The sequence below is a fragment of the Anabas testudineus genome, chromosome 3, assembly GCF_900324465.2.
Source record: "Anabas testudineus chromosome 3, fAnaTes1.2, whole genome shotgun sequence".
In the NCBI taxonomy this organism is placed as follows: domain Eukaryota; kingdom Metazoa; phylum Chordata; class Actinopteri; order Anabantiformes; family Anabantidae; genus Anabas; species Anabas testudineus.
Genome location: NC_046612.1, coordinates 9,358,168 through 9,373,218, shown reverse-complemented (window position 1 = coordinate 9,373,218; position 15,051 = coordinate 9,358,168). Strand labels below are relative to the sequence as shown.

At 42.5% G+C, this 15,051-nt stretch overlaps 1 protein-coding gene across 1 annotated transcript; it reads right to left on the bottom strand.

The window, feature by feature from the left end:
• Positions 1-809: 809 nt before the first annotated feature.
• alx4a (ALX homeobox 4a) lies at positions 810-14,742 on the bottom strand. The gene is made up of 4 exons (XM_026378842.1): positions 14,391-14,742; positions 4,965-5,284; positions 1,414-1,542; positions 810-1,130 (listed from the first exon to the last, which is right to left on the bottom strand). Exons 1-4 carry the CDS (start codon positions 14,740-14,742, stop codon positions 810-812), a joined length of 1,122 nt encoding a protein of 373 aa, XP_026234627.1.
• Between the last annotated feature and the right edge of the window lie 309 nt (positions 14,743-15,051).

Sequence of the window (15,051 nt, the reverse complement as noted above, 5' to 3'; positions counted from 1 at the left end):
TCTCCCCGGCCATCAGCAAGCTGAGTCGGTGCAGCAGGTGGGTGTCTCACCCTGACCACACTAAAACAAACCGCATTTCATCAGTTTGACTTTTACATGCTAGACGGCAGAACCACTTCTAAGTTCCCCTGACTGAAATATAACTACCCAGAGGTGATGGAGAGAAGCTGCATGTAAACTGTTGTTTGAAGCCTTGCTTTAGCACTAGCATGACTTTGCTTAAGCATATGCTGCTGCTGATAAAGATTGCCTTAGAACAATATGTACACGGCATATAACAGCAAAAATCAATTTCATTTTTTAAGGATGCTTGCTGAACTGTTTTTCAAATCAAAACCAGCAAATAAATGGAAAAACACAACACTCAAAATTTAAATAACACGGTAAGAATAAAATAGCACCTGAACAAAGAACTACAATGACACTAAAAGCACTGTACACATTTCCTGTATTGTAGCAAATAAGTGCATGGATTTCCTAACATGTTCCTTCACCTATTATCAGTACTACACTGCAGCTCCTGATATTATCGTACAGCATTGCCCTTCACCTGGCTTTACAGTTGCAGACTGTGGTTGATTTCTCCAACCTGAGGAGTTGAGAAACTTGGCAGTGCCACGTCGCTTAACTTGACACATCTCTCGTTATTTTCTCTTAAGGTAACCGTCACCCATCCGTGTATTTGCATCATTACTTGCAACATCAATGAAGGTAGTCACTGTTGCATTTAGAGTTGTCGTTTTTAGTGCCCCCTCATGCCATCAAGGTCCAGGATCAAGAATGTCCCTCATCCAGCAAACATCAGCACATCATGTGGCCCAAGATATGGCTGCACTGTGCTCTTTGGCCTTCATGCGCAAAGCGGCAATACTGGAGGACTTGCGGTCAGGGTCCATGTTGAGATCGTAGGTGTTGATGCCTGCAGCCATGCCAGGAGATCCTCCAAACAGGCTACCCATGTGAGCCTGTCCCACGTGACCTCCAGGACTCGGTACTCCCAGAAATTCAGACACCCCGCTTGCAGAATGGGGGTGTGGGGTCATGCAGGGAGTCACTGTGTCGCAGGGCACAACACAGCCGGCCACAGGAGATGCTGCACTGCTGCCACTGATCCAAGAGGGGTTCTGAATCTGAAATATTGATGATAAATCAGCATTAAAAGTAGCAGAACTGCAGCATTAAACTCGTATGAAATGTTTGTATCACACAGCATAAAGTTTGTTTGAGAAAAATACTTAGTGTTGCAATGAAACTAGGCCTGTTTCCAGTCTGTATCAGTGACTGAAACATGCACAGCAGAAATCCCAGCATATAAAAGCAGCAAAACAGTCCAACGTGATCTCATCATTTTTTAGGACAAGGTGCTTAAACATTCACTCGGTGGTAATGCACTTGACTGTACTCTGTCTGTACCTGTGCGTAGTTTTCAGGGCGCGTCAGCAGAGGCAGCTCGTAAGCTGTTGAGAAGTGTGTCCGGACCTGCTGCATCTGTCCAAAACGCTCCCTCTTTCTCCATTTTGCCCTTCGGTTTTGGAACCACACCTGCAGAGTGAAATAGTCTGAATGTCATAAACCTGGCAACATCATTTATAATTAGATTTTATCTGGGAGAAGGAGGAATCTCACCTGAAACCCTGCTAGGAGCTTTCCCTCAAATCTGAATTAAATACTTTTCTATAGATATAAAGTTTCATTTTCAAATTGAATAAAGATTTGATGCAGAGCTGCCAAAAGACTGAAATCTCCAGCACACAAAAAGTGTTTAGAGCACAGAAGAGTACAAGTCGGAGGTGATTTAAGTTTTACTGCACGGTCTGTGCACGTCTGATTGACTTCTCTTGACATTCCCAAACAAAATCTAAACTCAATCTTACACTTTCGTATTTGTTGTCTGACTGGAGCAGGGCACTTTTGTCATTTCTGTAGTCGTCTTTGGCATCTTCATAGCACCACTGTTTGTGTGTGAGAATAATTTCACATGAAGTTTTCAATGAAGTCAATATTTAAAGGTTTGTTATTCAGCTCTTTTTGCAGCTACCTGACTGGACTGATTGTTGCTCACATTTAGCAGGTAGATCATTTCTATCTTGTCTCTGATGTGATTTATCATATGTCATGTGTGTGCTCTCTGTTCGTCCTCTTCGCTATAACTCTAAGGAGGAAGTATGGGAAATTGAAAAGTGAGAGGGGATTACACTGAGGTTTGTTTGCATTTTCCTTTTTAATTTCCTGAGGCCTAAAGCTCCGGCTTTGAGATGCTGTCTCCTTCTAAATTATAGAAGCGCACAGATCAGAGGACGTAATCCTTCCTTCCTTGATGTTTTCATGCTTCTTCCTCTGCTCCGTCTTGCTCAGGATCTACAACCCCACACAAGGTCACGTGTTTCTTTAAAAGAAAGTGAACTTTGTGATTGCGACACATTAAAGACGGTGGCAAGGTGTCTCTCCTTCTCAGTCAGCTATACAGTGTCACCAACAGCCCTCGTCTGCTCGCTCTCTGCTTTATGTCGAATCTGTTGCCTATTATACCGGGAGAACATATTTTTGTGTTACACACACTGCGTTGTGACAGTAATTGGTAAAGACCTTGACAGCTTAAGTAGCTGGTGGACTTTCAATGAGGCTTTATTTATGTTACAGCTCCAGAGAGAAAAAGCAGAGAAATGCCAAACTGGCCCCAGCAGGAGAGCTGTATGGGGCTGAAAACACTTTGAAGTGAGAGAACGGTGCAGAGGATTGATAACCCGCCTCCGCTGTCACTCATGTCAGCTCCCATACCAAAGTAAAAAAGAAAATCGATGGTTGAGACCGGCTGCAGTTTTCTAACACCCCCAAAGCTCTAATAATATTGTGGGAACACCTCTGACCAGTGTTGCTGTTCCTTAAATAGGAGTTTGTTCTCTTTTATCCAAAAATCCCCCACTACATGATTTCTAATTTCCAGTGTCAGTTAAAAATAAGTTCAGGGCGCTAGTGAACTGAAGCAGGAAAAAAACATACAGAATTTGATATCTGTATTTACTTTATCATAACTGTGTGTTGCACTGTTACTGCCTCCCTACTGCAGCTGAAATATTATGCATCTCCTCTATTTAAGAACATTATAAATGTAACCACCAGTCTGTCTGTATCTCACAATGATTTATTTGACTAATGACCTGATCGAAAACACAAAGTTCTTGTAATTTAACAGCTGAAACAAGTAACCGTGCACCATTTGCCATTACTGCCCTGTAAAATAGTTTTAAATTATAAAAATAAATGTTTATACTGTTGGTCAATAACCCTTGAATCCAGTAACATCAGCTCTACACCTGACTAGAAGCCTCAAAATACTAGCATATTAAAGCATGCTTCTTAGTTATATTGATCATTTTATTATGTGTTTTAGTATTTTTGTCCTGACTGGTCATCTTTATGCAGGGACCACGGTCTCTTTTAATCTTGCTTTAGCTGTTTAGATCTATAAACCTGTATTGACACCTGTCTTTGCCACATATCCAATCTGTCTCCGGTCTTTGGACTAACAGAGGGGCAAATCTGAGATGTTTTTGGAAACCCCGACCCTTGACCCCTAACCCCCCCATGTATATGACTCAGATCTGAACTTTCTCCCTTTGAAACCCAAAGACTGAAAAAGCAAACAACTCCAGAGCCTCGCGTTTTTGAACTGGACGATGTTTTTGAAGTGAGAACCATCAGACAGTAAGGTACACTCTCATCCTCACAACTATGCTGCTCAAATTTTCCTGCAGTAAAGTTCCTTTGTTAATTTATTTTTTCCTCTCAGACGCAGACTTCACGAGCTTTCAGTCCTTTTTGCGTGTGAATTAACTGACTCATGTAAAGAACCCTCTTCTCTGACTGAGAGGACATCTCGTGTCTTTTATCTTTTTAACTTTAAAGTGTTTAAGAGGACCGCTGGGAGAGCCGGGGGCTGTAAAGCTGCACCCATCTGAAGTAGGCAGGTCTGTGATAGTATGAGCAGCACAGCAGAGAAGCATACCTTCAGACACTCAGGGTCGAGTTATAACCTTGTGACTCCACAGACTTCCTGTGTTTAACAGCTGAGCTTTTCTGGTGATTGTTCCAGCTCATCGTGTAAAAGATTGAATCAAGTTCTTATCTGGTCTGAACCCCACTGGCACACAGCAGAAACGTAGCAAATATATGGAATATATGGTGCATTCGTTTTAACAAAATACTTTAATACTGCTCACAATTCACATATGACCTGAAAAATAAATGACTAGCCTGCTCAGAGCCCATGGGAAAGGGTTCACACCTACCCTGGAGACCACAGCAGGGACACATTCTTGTCTGGACAGGATGTTAATGAAAGAAAAACACAGAAAATCCAGCTTTGGTAGTCCGTGCTGCACATGCACATACACATGTAAAGCATGCGGATAAAAACGATGGAGGTCTTTACAGAAGTCATGATCAGTTTATATGTAAATCTAACCAGAAGGTCAGCAGAAGAGTTGCAGTCCGATGGGTCCTGTACGCCTCGGGCTCAACTAAATACCAGCTGGACTGAACTCAGGTCCAGAGAGACACAGCAGAGTCGAACGGCTCTGTTCGTATGCGGATGAAACTCTGCTTCTCCCAGAACTGCACATATGAAGCCCAGGCAGCTCAAACCTCAGCCCCCTGGGCCCCCTGGCCTCTGTTAGCTCCCACTCTCCCCCCTCTCTCTCCCTCTGACTCCCACATTACCAGATAAATCTCTCATGTTATTCTGTTAGTGACGTTATCTCTGCAGAGCTGCAGATGTCGAACGGTCCTCAAGGTTGTTTGAACGTTGTCTGTTCTGCTGCACTCAAAAAAATTCTCTCTCTTTTTTTTAATTAACTTTCCTCAGTTATTAGAAATCTGATATGTTTTCTGGTTTGTTAATATTTATGTTTGATTTAGTTGTGTTTATAAAATCCCCCAAACCCCCGTTGTGTGTCCTGCCTTACCTGCACGCGAGCCTCAGTCAGGTCGGTCCTCAGAGCCAGCTGCTCCCGAGCGTAAACATCGGGATAGTGTGTTTTCTGGAACACCTTCTCCAGCTCTTCCAGTTGGTAGCTGGTGAAGGTTGTGCGGTTGCGTCTCTTCTTGCCTTTGTTGCTTTCGCTGCCGTCGGCCTTGTCCAGAGGACTTGCTAAATCAGTGCCCGGCGACCTGTCAGAGGCCGCCTTGACACTTTGATCCTTCACAGTCAGGTAGTTGGTGTCCATTCCAGGTGGGTCAGTGTCCGGGGCCAAATCAGAGTCTGTCAGACCGGAACTGTCTTTACCTGCAGAGACAGGAAGCAAAAGGAAACTATTAAAAGTGGTTTATGTTTCTATAACGTCAATAATAATAATAATAATAAAGGTTGAAAAGATGAAATCAAAACAGATCCTAGCGAATTGTTACAGTCTGACTCAACGTGAATGTGTAAATGAGGGAAATGTGAAAGTCATTACTGTACATGATGTTGAGTAAAAAGGAGGGTTATCACTTGGCTATTAAAGACACAACCTGTCATGTTTGGTGGGCAGCATATAAAAGAATAATAAGATCCATGTGCTTTTAATACAGTATGATCTACTGCTATTCTTCAAGATTTAGGCTACTCCGCACAGTTCACTGATTTACGTCGTGTGTGGATTCTCCAGATGAGACAATGAAGCAGTTCATATTCAGACTCCCTCTTTTTAGTTCCTCAGTCTAAATGCTGAAACTGTCTCTTTGTGATAATATTTATCCTTTGAAACACTTTAGGGGAAAGATAGTTTTAAAATATTGTTCATACCGGCACAAAAATGCTCCTTCTTTTAATCAATAACACGGTAACTAATAAATAATAGAAATACCAGTGTTGAACTGCTCTGTTGAACTGACTATAAATCCAACAAATGACACACACACACACACACACACACGCCATTAATGTTTTTCCGATCCACTTGCTCCTGGGAGCAAATGCACGACTGATGATTTGCTTGTAGATCAGTGTAATAATTAATGGGGCTTGATCGGGTGGAACAAAATGAAATTATTTGCTCCTTGTGAAGAAATTCTGTGACAGTTGTGAAATCTGTTTATCTCTGTCCGTCATCAGGGGCCTGGAGCGCTGTTTGCTTGCAGGATCCAGTTGTAGTTTGTAAAAGGATTCTGTGATGTGCCGGGGAAACACCGTGATGATGTGCAACAGTCAGAGAAGCTGAGACTTGCACAAATACACACACAACCGTCTCTCTTCCACTCATTCTCTTCAGAGTAATAGGCATTTGACAAGAGCCTCGGGTGTCCCCTCTTTGGCTCAGCCTAGTGGCCAGTCACAGCGCTGCACCTTCCCGCTCCACCATCCCATCTGAGGTGAAGCTATTTTCAGGAACAAGTACACCTGTGCTCATCTGCTCATCTGATGATTTGTCACGTTAGAACCAGGGGGTGCGTGGTTTCACGTGCAATTTTCAGCACTCAGTCTCAGAGCTCACATGCACAACCTGTGACCCTCAACTCGCAGCCATGATGGGTAATGTGCTGCAAGGTGAGGCGAATAGATGGTTTCTAGCACACTGACTCTCTCTCCTAACACAACACAACCTAGAGTTGTTGTTTATTAGTTTATTTCTGCAAAGATTTGTTGTTGAGTCATTTACTGATCCTACCATGCAGCTGGTTTCTCCAAACAAACACATGCAACAGATTCTCCGAGTCTGTTATGCAGCTTTGCTTTGTGCTACAATATTTTTGCAGCTTAAATTGCATTTAGTTCGTGTTACTATACAAAGTCCCCTTTTTAAAATGCTGGTCTAAATAAAAACAGCCATACTTGAACTCTCTCCAAATAAAATAAAATAAAATATGTCTAAAACAGGAAACTCTCTGATTAAAATAAACATATAGAACGCGTTTGGTGCCAGTATTTCTTAGTTAGTTCTTAGTTGTTTGGTTGGAATCAAGTTTGATTGCCACACAGTGCATGTACTGTATCTCAGTCACCCAGGGGCCCTGCTGAGAGAAGCTGTGCATGCAGAAGCACAGTGTCATTTCTTTGATTCGTAATAAACCCAACTGCTGCACACAATGCAGGTTTTGTAGGAGAACAATGCACCAGATCAGAATCAATTCAAATCTGCAAAATCCAGTGAGCACTGCGGATCTGGTTTCTCTGTTTGCCCAGCAGTGCTGGAAGTGGACTCGGGCTGATGAGCCATGTTTTGGTGGCAGACCACTTGCCGGGGGTCTAACACCCCCAACACTGCCTCTCTGTCCATTACTAACACATCCTGTTAGGCTTGAAGGGAGAAAATGGGTTTTATCCCAGCATAAATTCTCTCTATAGTTATTTCATCATATTTCTCTGGCCGGCACACACAGTCCCCACAAGGCAAGAGCTGTCAGGCTGTTTGAAATCATGAGGCCTCTCATTGATCAAAGGCCTTTGTTTATATCCCATGTCACTGATGTTTTTTTGGCAGGGCTGGGATATTGTGACAATCTCCCGCTTGTTATCCATGTGATGTGCTATAGCTGTGAGGCTCTCCAGCGCTGCCCAAGGTGCACAGCACTGCGCCCTCCTGCTGTGAATGCCATATGTATAAAGAACATAAGAAAGTTGTATTGCAAACAATGCCTGTCAGGATACGATGTCTGTGAAAAGAGGCAGGAAGGGGTGGAAAAGGCATATGCTGCATCGAATCCTCTCTCCTAGTGTTCATGAATACAACTGGCCTTTTCTGCAGGCAGCACACACCTGCACATGTAGACATAGTGTCAAGTTCCCAACGACATCCACAAAGCAAAGTCCCCCCTTTTTTTTTCATTTTCAGACGAATATGCGACGCAAAATGTTTTTAGTTGCGACCACAGAATGTTCTGTTTTCACTGCAGCGGATTCAACTGTCAACATCTGTTCCAATTACTGTGCACGCCGAGGAGAAGAGAGTCTGCAGCTCTGTGTGGCGGGCACAGAGAAAACGGCACAAAAATAAAAACAGAAAGTGATTCAGAACGAGCTCAAGGCTAATTTAAGGTTTGTCGCATGTATATTTCCACCTGAATATGGAAAAACATAGCCCTTTACACGACAGGATTTATTTCAACAACACAGTAGGACACTGTTGGCATTTATACCAAAGTAAAAAATGAGGACTGACTATCACTGTGTCTCCTTTTTACTGTTGTGAGGCACCCACCATGTGGATGTCAGCGCCAGAATGAACTTCTCGTGTGTCAGACTCTCTGCGTGGACAGCTATTAATTCACAGATGAAAACTACGAGGCAACATCAAAGTGTGATTTAACTGGCTGTAAAGCGACAGGGCACCATCCCTGCCTCTTTATTGACTGGGATGACTGGTGTCTCCTCACAGTGTTCAAGAGGAAACATAAATTACACACCACATGGCCACTGAGAGGGATTACACAACGGAGCGGTGCAAAAAACGGAAAAAGAAATATCCGAAATAGGGGGAAACAAACAGTAGAGAGAAAGAGGTGGGAAAATAAAGAATGGGCACTTTGTCCAACTAAATTCTGAGGAAAAAGGAAATGTGCAAGGAAAGTATTTATTTTTATGTGATTTTGAGATTCGTTTTACTGCCTTAAACTATGAAAAGGGGTGTAATGGGATGGAGCTTTCAACAGCAGATAAAGCTCAGTCTATCTTGGCTGCAGACTGAAAGGCTGATGTCTGAATGCTGTATGTGCTGCGCAATGAAGCCAAGACATGAAAGATATGATACAGCCACCAAAAAAAAAAACTGGAATATTAGAAAAACATGACACGTCCAAGATTGCACCATCTGTATTTTTAAGTGTGGAGTGTTTAATCTTATGTGTTAAAAATAAACAGGTTAAGATAGGATGACATAACTGACCACGAGCTCCAGCTTCAATTCATCATCAAAGTGTGATTTCCAATTAATGCTGAGTGCACAAACAAGGTTAGAAAGTAACCTGAGAACAACACTGCTCCATCAGTTTTGGCCTCAACTGTGTGTAACGCAAGATGGGTCCACGCCGTGAGGAACTGTAAGTAACAAAGCAGACTGTGAGAAAGTGGAACAACACGCAGCTTTGGTGAGGTGGAATAAGAAGGAAGAAGAATAACTGTGGAAATCAGTGTTTCAGTCGCTGATCTGACGGTGGGAAAGACATTAACGTCAACCTCAACACACAACAATCAAGATGAAAACCGTTGTTTACAAAAGTTTTACTTTGGCGAAACCGGATAAAAACATGTTTATACAACTACAGTGGCCGCAAAGTGCCGACCATGAAAACTGGAGGTGGCAGGGTGCTGATGTGTGGCTGCGTTAGCGTCAGGGTGTAGAGGGAGCTGACCTTTATGAAACTATAAATCCGTTTAATATCTGTGTATACAAATAAAAGCAAGTTTCCAACATGACGTTTGATGTATTTGACCTATATGACCAGATGTTGTCTCATCATAATTTGAGACCTTACAGTTGTTCTTACAGATTAATATGTAGTGAGAAACAATCCTGCAAAATAACGTAAGTTACTCTGCTGTGTATTTAATGTATTTAATGCAGTAATTATACAGTTTAAGCAGTTTAAAGTATTTGTATCTTGTTACTTTTAAGCCTGCTGATAATTCTCTATAGGTTCATCAGTATGCAAACGTTTCACTTTTTTTTTTCATGCTCATCATATATTGTTACTGTACAAGTAACATTGATTATAGCTGCTTTGATTAAAGTATCTTGATGCTTTTCCACGTCTACGCAAGATACAGTCAAAGACTCTGTGAGCATCTGTTCTTGAAAACCAACCTTGTCTCTTTTAAATGTACAAATAACACGACTATGAATAGCTGGGCGCTCTGTGTGGTGTCAGGTGCATTCATCAAAACATTTCAGGACAAGACACACACACACACACACACACACACACGCATACACAATATTTTTTGTTCAGTAAAAGTTTGCTCTTGTGACCACGTGATAAGGAGCCATTCACTTTGAAATTCTACGCTGCTGACTTAGCAGAGCAATGATTCATCTCAGCAGCCTGTGCACAACTGGAAGAAAAAAAAACCCATAAAGACTAAAACTGATAAATCATCTCTCACACATTCTTTGTCTTCCTCATACACCCCCCCCCCCCCACCCCGTCTGCATCTCCCTCCCACCAGCACTTTTCTCTCCGAATTTGGAGCGAGACCGAATTTTCTTCATCGTGTGTTTTTGTTGTCTGATCGACAGAGAACATTCCTTTTGAGTGGGGAAATCTAGCCAGAGTGCATTTGTGTGTGCACAAAAAAATACAAAATATATACTTTGCTGGCAAAAGTGGCTGAGTGGCATCTACAGACACTTCATCCTACCGAGGATTCGGGAACTGAGAGTCAATCTATTCAAACAGCAGTTTGAAGCCAACACATTCAGTCAAAGGAGTAGTGGAGGTACTGGAGACCCAACTCTTTTACACAGCATATTAGTTTTATGGGTATGGATGGTTTCTGTGTGAGTTTGAAAAGCAATTTGACTTCATACTATAACATAGAAATTTAAAACTAATCAAATAAAGTCAACTGAGTGCACGTGAAAAAGTCACCTTACACCTAAACAGCAGCAAAAAAGAAAAAAGAAAAACAATCAAAACCTAATTTGCAGTCTTGATGCAGTCGTCAGTGGTTGGTTCTGAACCAGTGTTCACTTTGTAAAAAAAGGAAGTCCTGGACTGCCTGAGCCTTTTCGCCCTGCTGCTCGCGCTCGGCCATGCAAACTGAGCCTAATGTAAATTGCTCTGCCAAACTTTCAGCTAAATGGTAAAACGATCCTGCGTTCTTGTCACCTCCACTCATGTCACTGACTTGCTGAAGTGCGCCTCAGCGGTACGGGCTGCGTGCCTGGTTCCCATTACTCCCTGCTCGAACCAATCAGCACAGACGGCCATTACGAGAGGTTGAAATGGTGGCACTGGGTTAGAGATGGTGAAGAAACAAAAAAGGCTCGAAACAAAGGCGGGGCCATCACACCTGCATGTTGGTTCTGCTAGAGCTAAATGGCTTCAACTGCTTCTGCAGGAAATTAAACGTTTCCACTTGCAGGGCAGCAGAAGTGTATTCAATTCTCGCTTTGTCGCAGAGATTTGTCATTTAATCTGGAATAAACTGCAGCTTTTTATTCAAAACCATCACTGCTGCTTTATTGGAGCTACCATATCATTACCCTGCAGATCTCAGTCACTGGGAAATTCAAAGTAGTAATAAAAGGCCCAATCCCACCATAATTAGGCTACAATTCAACACCCGGGTAACAACAAAGTCACATCCTCTGTCTTATTGGTGTGGTTAAATGTTTACTGTGTGAAACTGGATTCCAAATGTTGCACAGGGTCCTGCTTTGACACCAAACACTGTCGAATGAGGGTTTCGAATGGATTTGCTCGGCTGTGTGCGCGCGGGCGCTTGGAGGCTCACCCTCCTCTCTCCAAACGGATGAGGGCAGGAAAGCCGAGCTAAAGGTCACACAGCCAGAGAAGAAGACACGGACACTTCAAAAGAGGAAGGCTGGTGTCTCTGGGTGCTCACTGACGTGGAGCTGCTTTGAGATTGTGATGTTGATTGACTGAGTCTTTTAGAATCTGCTGTACATTTTACTGTGATTTAACTTAGTGTGCAGGACTTTTACTGACACTGCTTGTTTTGCTACTGTCCCTTAAGGAAAGGATCTTTTCCACCAACGTGTATACTTTCTTCTTCTGTTCATTGTGTGTTATGTTCTTCTTCTTTTTGTGTATTATTGCTGTAACACAGCTTTCTAAATCTTCTTTTTTTTTTAACCACACTCTTCTGTCCCTGCTCCAGTGGCTGCCTTGTTGATTTCATGTAACAACATGATTGGCAACGTGTTGAGTAAAAACACTATGAATGTGTTTGCAGTGATTCTAATGTATGTAAATGTTTATTAGACGGTCATGCTGGTTTCTCTCAGCCAAAATGTCCCAGTTATACTGTAGCTGGCAGCTTCAGGCAGCTCTGAGACCAGTGAACACATCACCTTTGACTGAAAGGCATAAATTTATAACAGTAAAGCAAATTTTTGGCAATTTTTATCTACCCAGCGATTGTGTAAAATACCGGTTTGATAAAACGAAATAAGCCAAGGAGGAAAATAGTGGAAGCATTTTCCAATAAAAACATCAGGCATCATTTATCATTTTTCTTCCCAGCAAGTAGGTTCAGCGTATTTTACTGCTGCCTTCAATTTATGTCCAGTCAGCGGTGGAGAAGTGAGTAAAAAGATGGGTTAACTAGAACCTTCAGTCAGAGATAATCACAAGGAAAACAGCCACCACTGTCAGCGAGGTTTGATCTAGGTTTTAAAATACTTTAAGATTTCCGGACGTTACGCATGGATGCAAATGTCTTTTTTATTTTTTGCCTCACGGAAATGATGTGAATAAATCTGACCCAGATCTGATGAGTTAAAGTAGTAGCTGTGCTGAAGGAAAGAGTAAACGGAGAAGTTTGATATCTGAGTGTTATTTCTGTCAGACCTCGTCCTTTTCTGTTTTTTTCCTCAGTGTGAATCTGGTCACTGTGTAATTATGTCTCGTTCTTACAGCCCGGGTGCCTGATGTGTGAGTGAACCTGACAGGCTGCATATTTCAGTGTCAACGTATAAAATAAATACAAACATATAAACAAAGGAGAATCTGAAGAAGTCAGATATTAAAAGGGAAAATTCACCAACCTGCGCCTTCGTGCGCGCTCGGTTTGAGGTAGATATCTGATGTTTTTTCCTGCTTGAGCGTAAAATAAAAATAAAAATCCTTAAATCTAAATCAGATATTCTTTTTTCTTTAAAATGAATCTTTTTCATAATTTGTTATTCGAGATAACATTTATTCGTTTAAAGGACGCGTGTTTACTCCTCCACTGTCCACTTCACCCATGAGGAACAAAGATCTGCAGCCTGTTTACAACGAAATGTTCAAGATTTCGATTAACCGGCTCTATGTCGAGGTTAATTGGTAATAAAACCTTTACAGCAGTTATAAAAAACCAGTTGCGCTTTTGAATAGATTGACCTCGGTTCTTGACTCTTCGGAGGTATAAATGGCTTCTCAGCAGGCCGAGATCCAGAAACAAATCCAAACCTCCTTAAACCGTGTCCACGACACATTTCAGTGTGATACTGAGGCAGCAGCTGGAGATTCTATCATTTTATTTTATTTTATTATATTTTATTTTATTTTACCATCTGGCGGTTGGATAAAATATTGCGGACTCCAACATTAATCAGTTTGTCAATTCGCGCACCAGTTGCTTGTTGGCTGTAATAATCTTTAGTGGATTTATTTTCACATATCGAATTTTTATTCTTTCTTTTTAGCCTGTGGATCAAAGGTGAACAGTTACATTAAATGTGCAATAAATCCCCGTTTCAGTTCATCAATAGTAATTCCTACTTAAACCATCTCTATAATCCACGTTTCGCTTCTGTTTCGTGTGTTTCAGGTTAAGAAAAAACAAAAAAACATGAATTACTGTTGCTTCAAAGTGGCCGCCTGCCTTAAGAGGGTCAACGTTGTATTTACACCCTCATCCTTCACCCATTACAGCAGCGTCCCCACGCAATTAAATCTAATTGGAGTCAATCAGAACAAGTGAAAACAAAATATTATCAGTTTGGAGATTACTGTTTGCGCCCTATGAAAATCTGTTAATTCAATTGTCTGACCCAGATCCAATATTAAGGATTGTAATGCAGATTATCGCATTAAATGAGCGCTAATTTAATTTTGATGGCCAAAGGGACAGTTTGGTAGTCGGGAAGATTATGTCTCTTCATAACTAAGTTACGCACATGACTCCTGGGCCACGTCGTTACGAGCTGGGTGTCCTGTGAGCTGCTGCTGCTGCTGCTGCTGCTGCGGGAGAGAGTTCCCGACGCCTTTTACGCACGAATCCAAGAAGGAAAAAATGAGACAAAGCAAATGAATATAAGATGGAAAATGAGTTTTTGGACAAGAAGCCTACTTCGAGGAGTCACAGGTCAAGAGAAGCGGAGCCACAGAGGCCACTTTGTGCAGCATGTGTCATGATTTGCCCCCAAACCGCTTAAGATCTACCTGCGGATTTTATGAGATCTAGTGAAGTGGTGCGCGCTGACTGACAGGTTCTAACATGCTCTTCACAAGTGGTGAGTTATCAGACGCAAAACCAACCTCACAGAGACGCACGAAGTTCTGAGAAATACATCAGCACTTGCAGTGTGTGTGTGTGTGTGTGTGTGTGTGTGTGTGTGTGTGACACGTAGCCTAATTATATAATTATTAGCTGACACGTTTGTGATGGTCTCTCTCCTAAAATCAGTTTTTGGTGTCTTATGGTTCCTGTAACTCAGTCATGTCTAAGTGTGTCCTCCACTCACCATAGCACGGGATGAGCGCTCCGTTGTGTCCACTCTCCGGATGCAGCTTGCTGTCCTCTGGGGGTGTTTTGCAAGAAGAGGTCTGCATAAAGAGGTGGTATTTGCTGAAAGTGACTTGCCCAGCTGCGACGGCATCCAATGACTGGCACTCCTGCTGGAAGGGGCTCCGGGACTTTTCTCCGTAAGCCTGACCTTTGTTGGGCAGGAAGGCGGTGGGGCTGTATTTGGTGTCAGTGGCTGCGAATGTCCTAAAGTGGCCAGTCTGGTGATCCCTACCTTGCGCTGCAGAGGGGCTATAATATGAATCCATGGATGTCATGTCGCTGTATGAAACGCAGATCTCGGCGTTCATGCCTAAAAAAAGAGTCAAGGGGAGAAAAAGACCAAACTTTCTCTCTCTCTTTCTCTCTCTGTCTCTCTCTCTCTCTCTCTCTCTGAAAGGGAAGCGCAGACACCCCTTCCTCTCCCTCTGCCTCTACCTCACACACAAACACGCACGCAGAGACTGCAGCGCACACCCCACCGCAGCTGGGTTTGGTTATAAAACGATTCAGATCTTTTCCAGGAACCACTGTCGTTGACCAAACACTCCAAACTCCCCTTCAGGTTTGAGGAGAGTTACACAAACCCGTCTTTCCTCAGAGGATGGGACCCAGATCTC

Bases quoted from the DNA above. Each gene is read 5' to 3' on its own strand.
- alx4a (XM_026378842.1), bottom strand. From the start codon at position 14,742: ATGAACGCCGAGATCTGCGTTTCATACAGCGACATGACATCCATGGAT. The intron at 5,285-14,390 runs GTGAGTGGAGGA...CTGTCTCTGCAG, and splicing joins AGCGCTCATCCCGTGCTATG to GTAAAGACAGTTCCGGTCTG. The intron at 1,543-4,964 runs GTAAGGCAGGAC...TTCACTCTGCAG, and splicing joins TGACTGAGGCTCGCGTGCAG to GTGTGGTTCCAAAACCGAAG.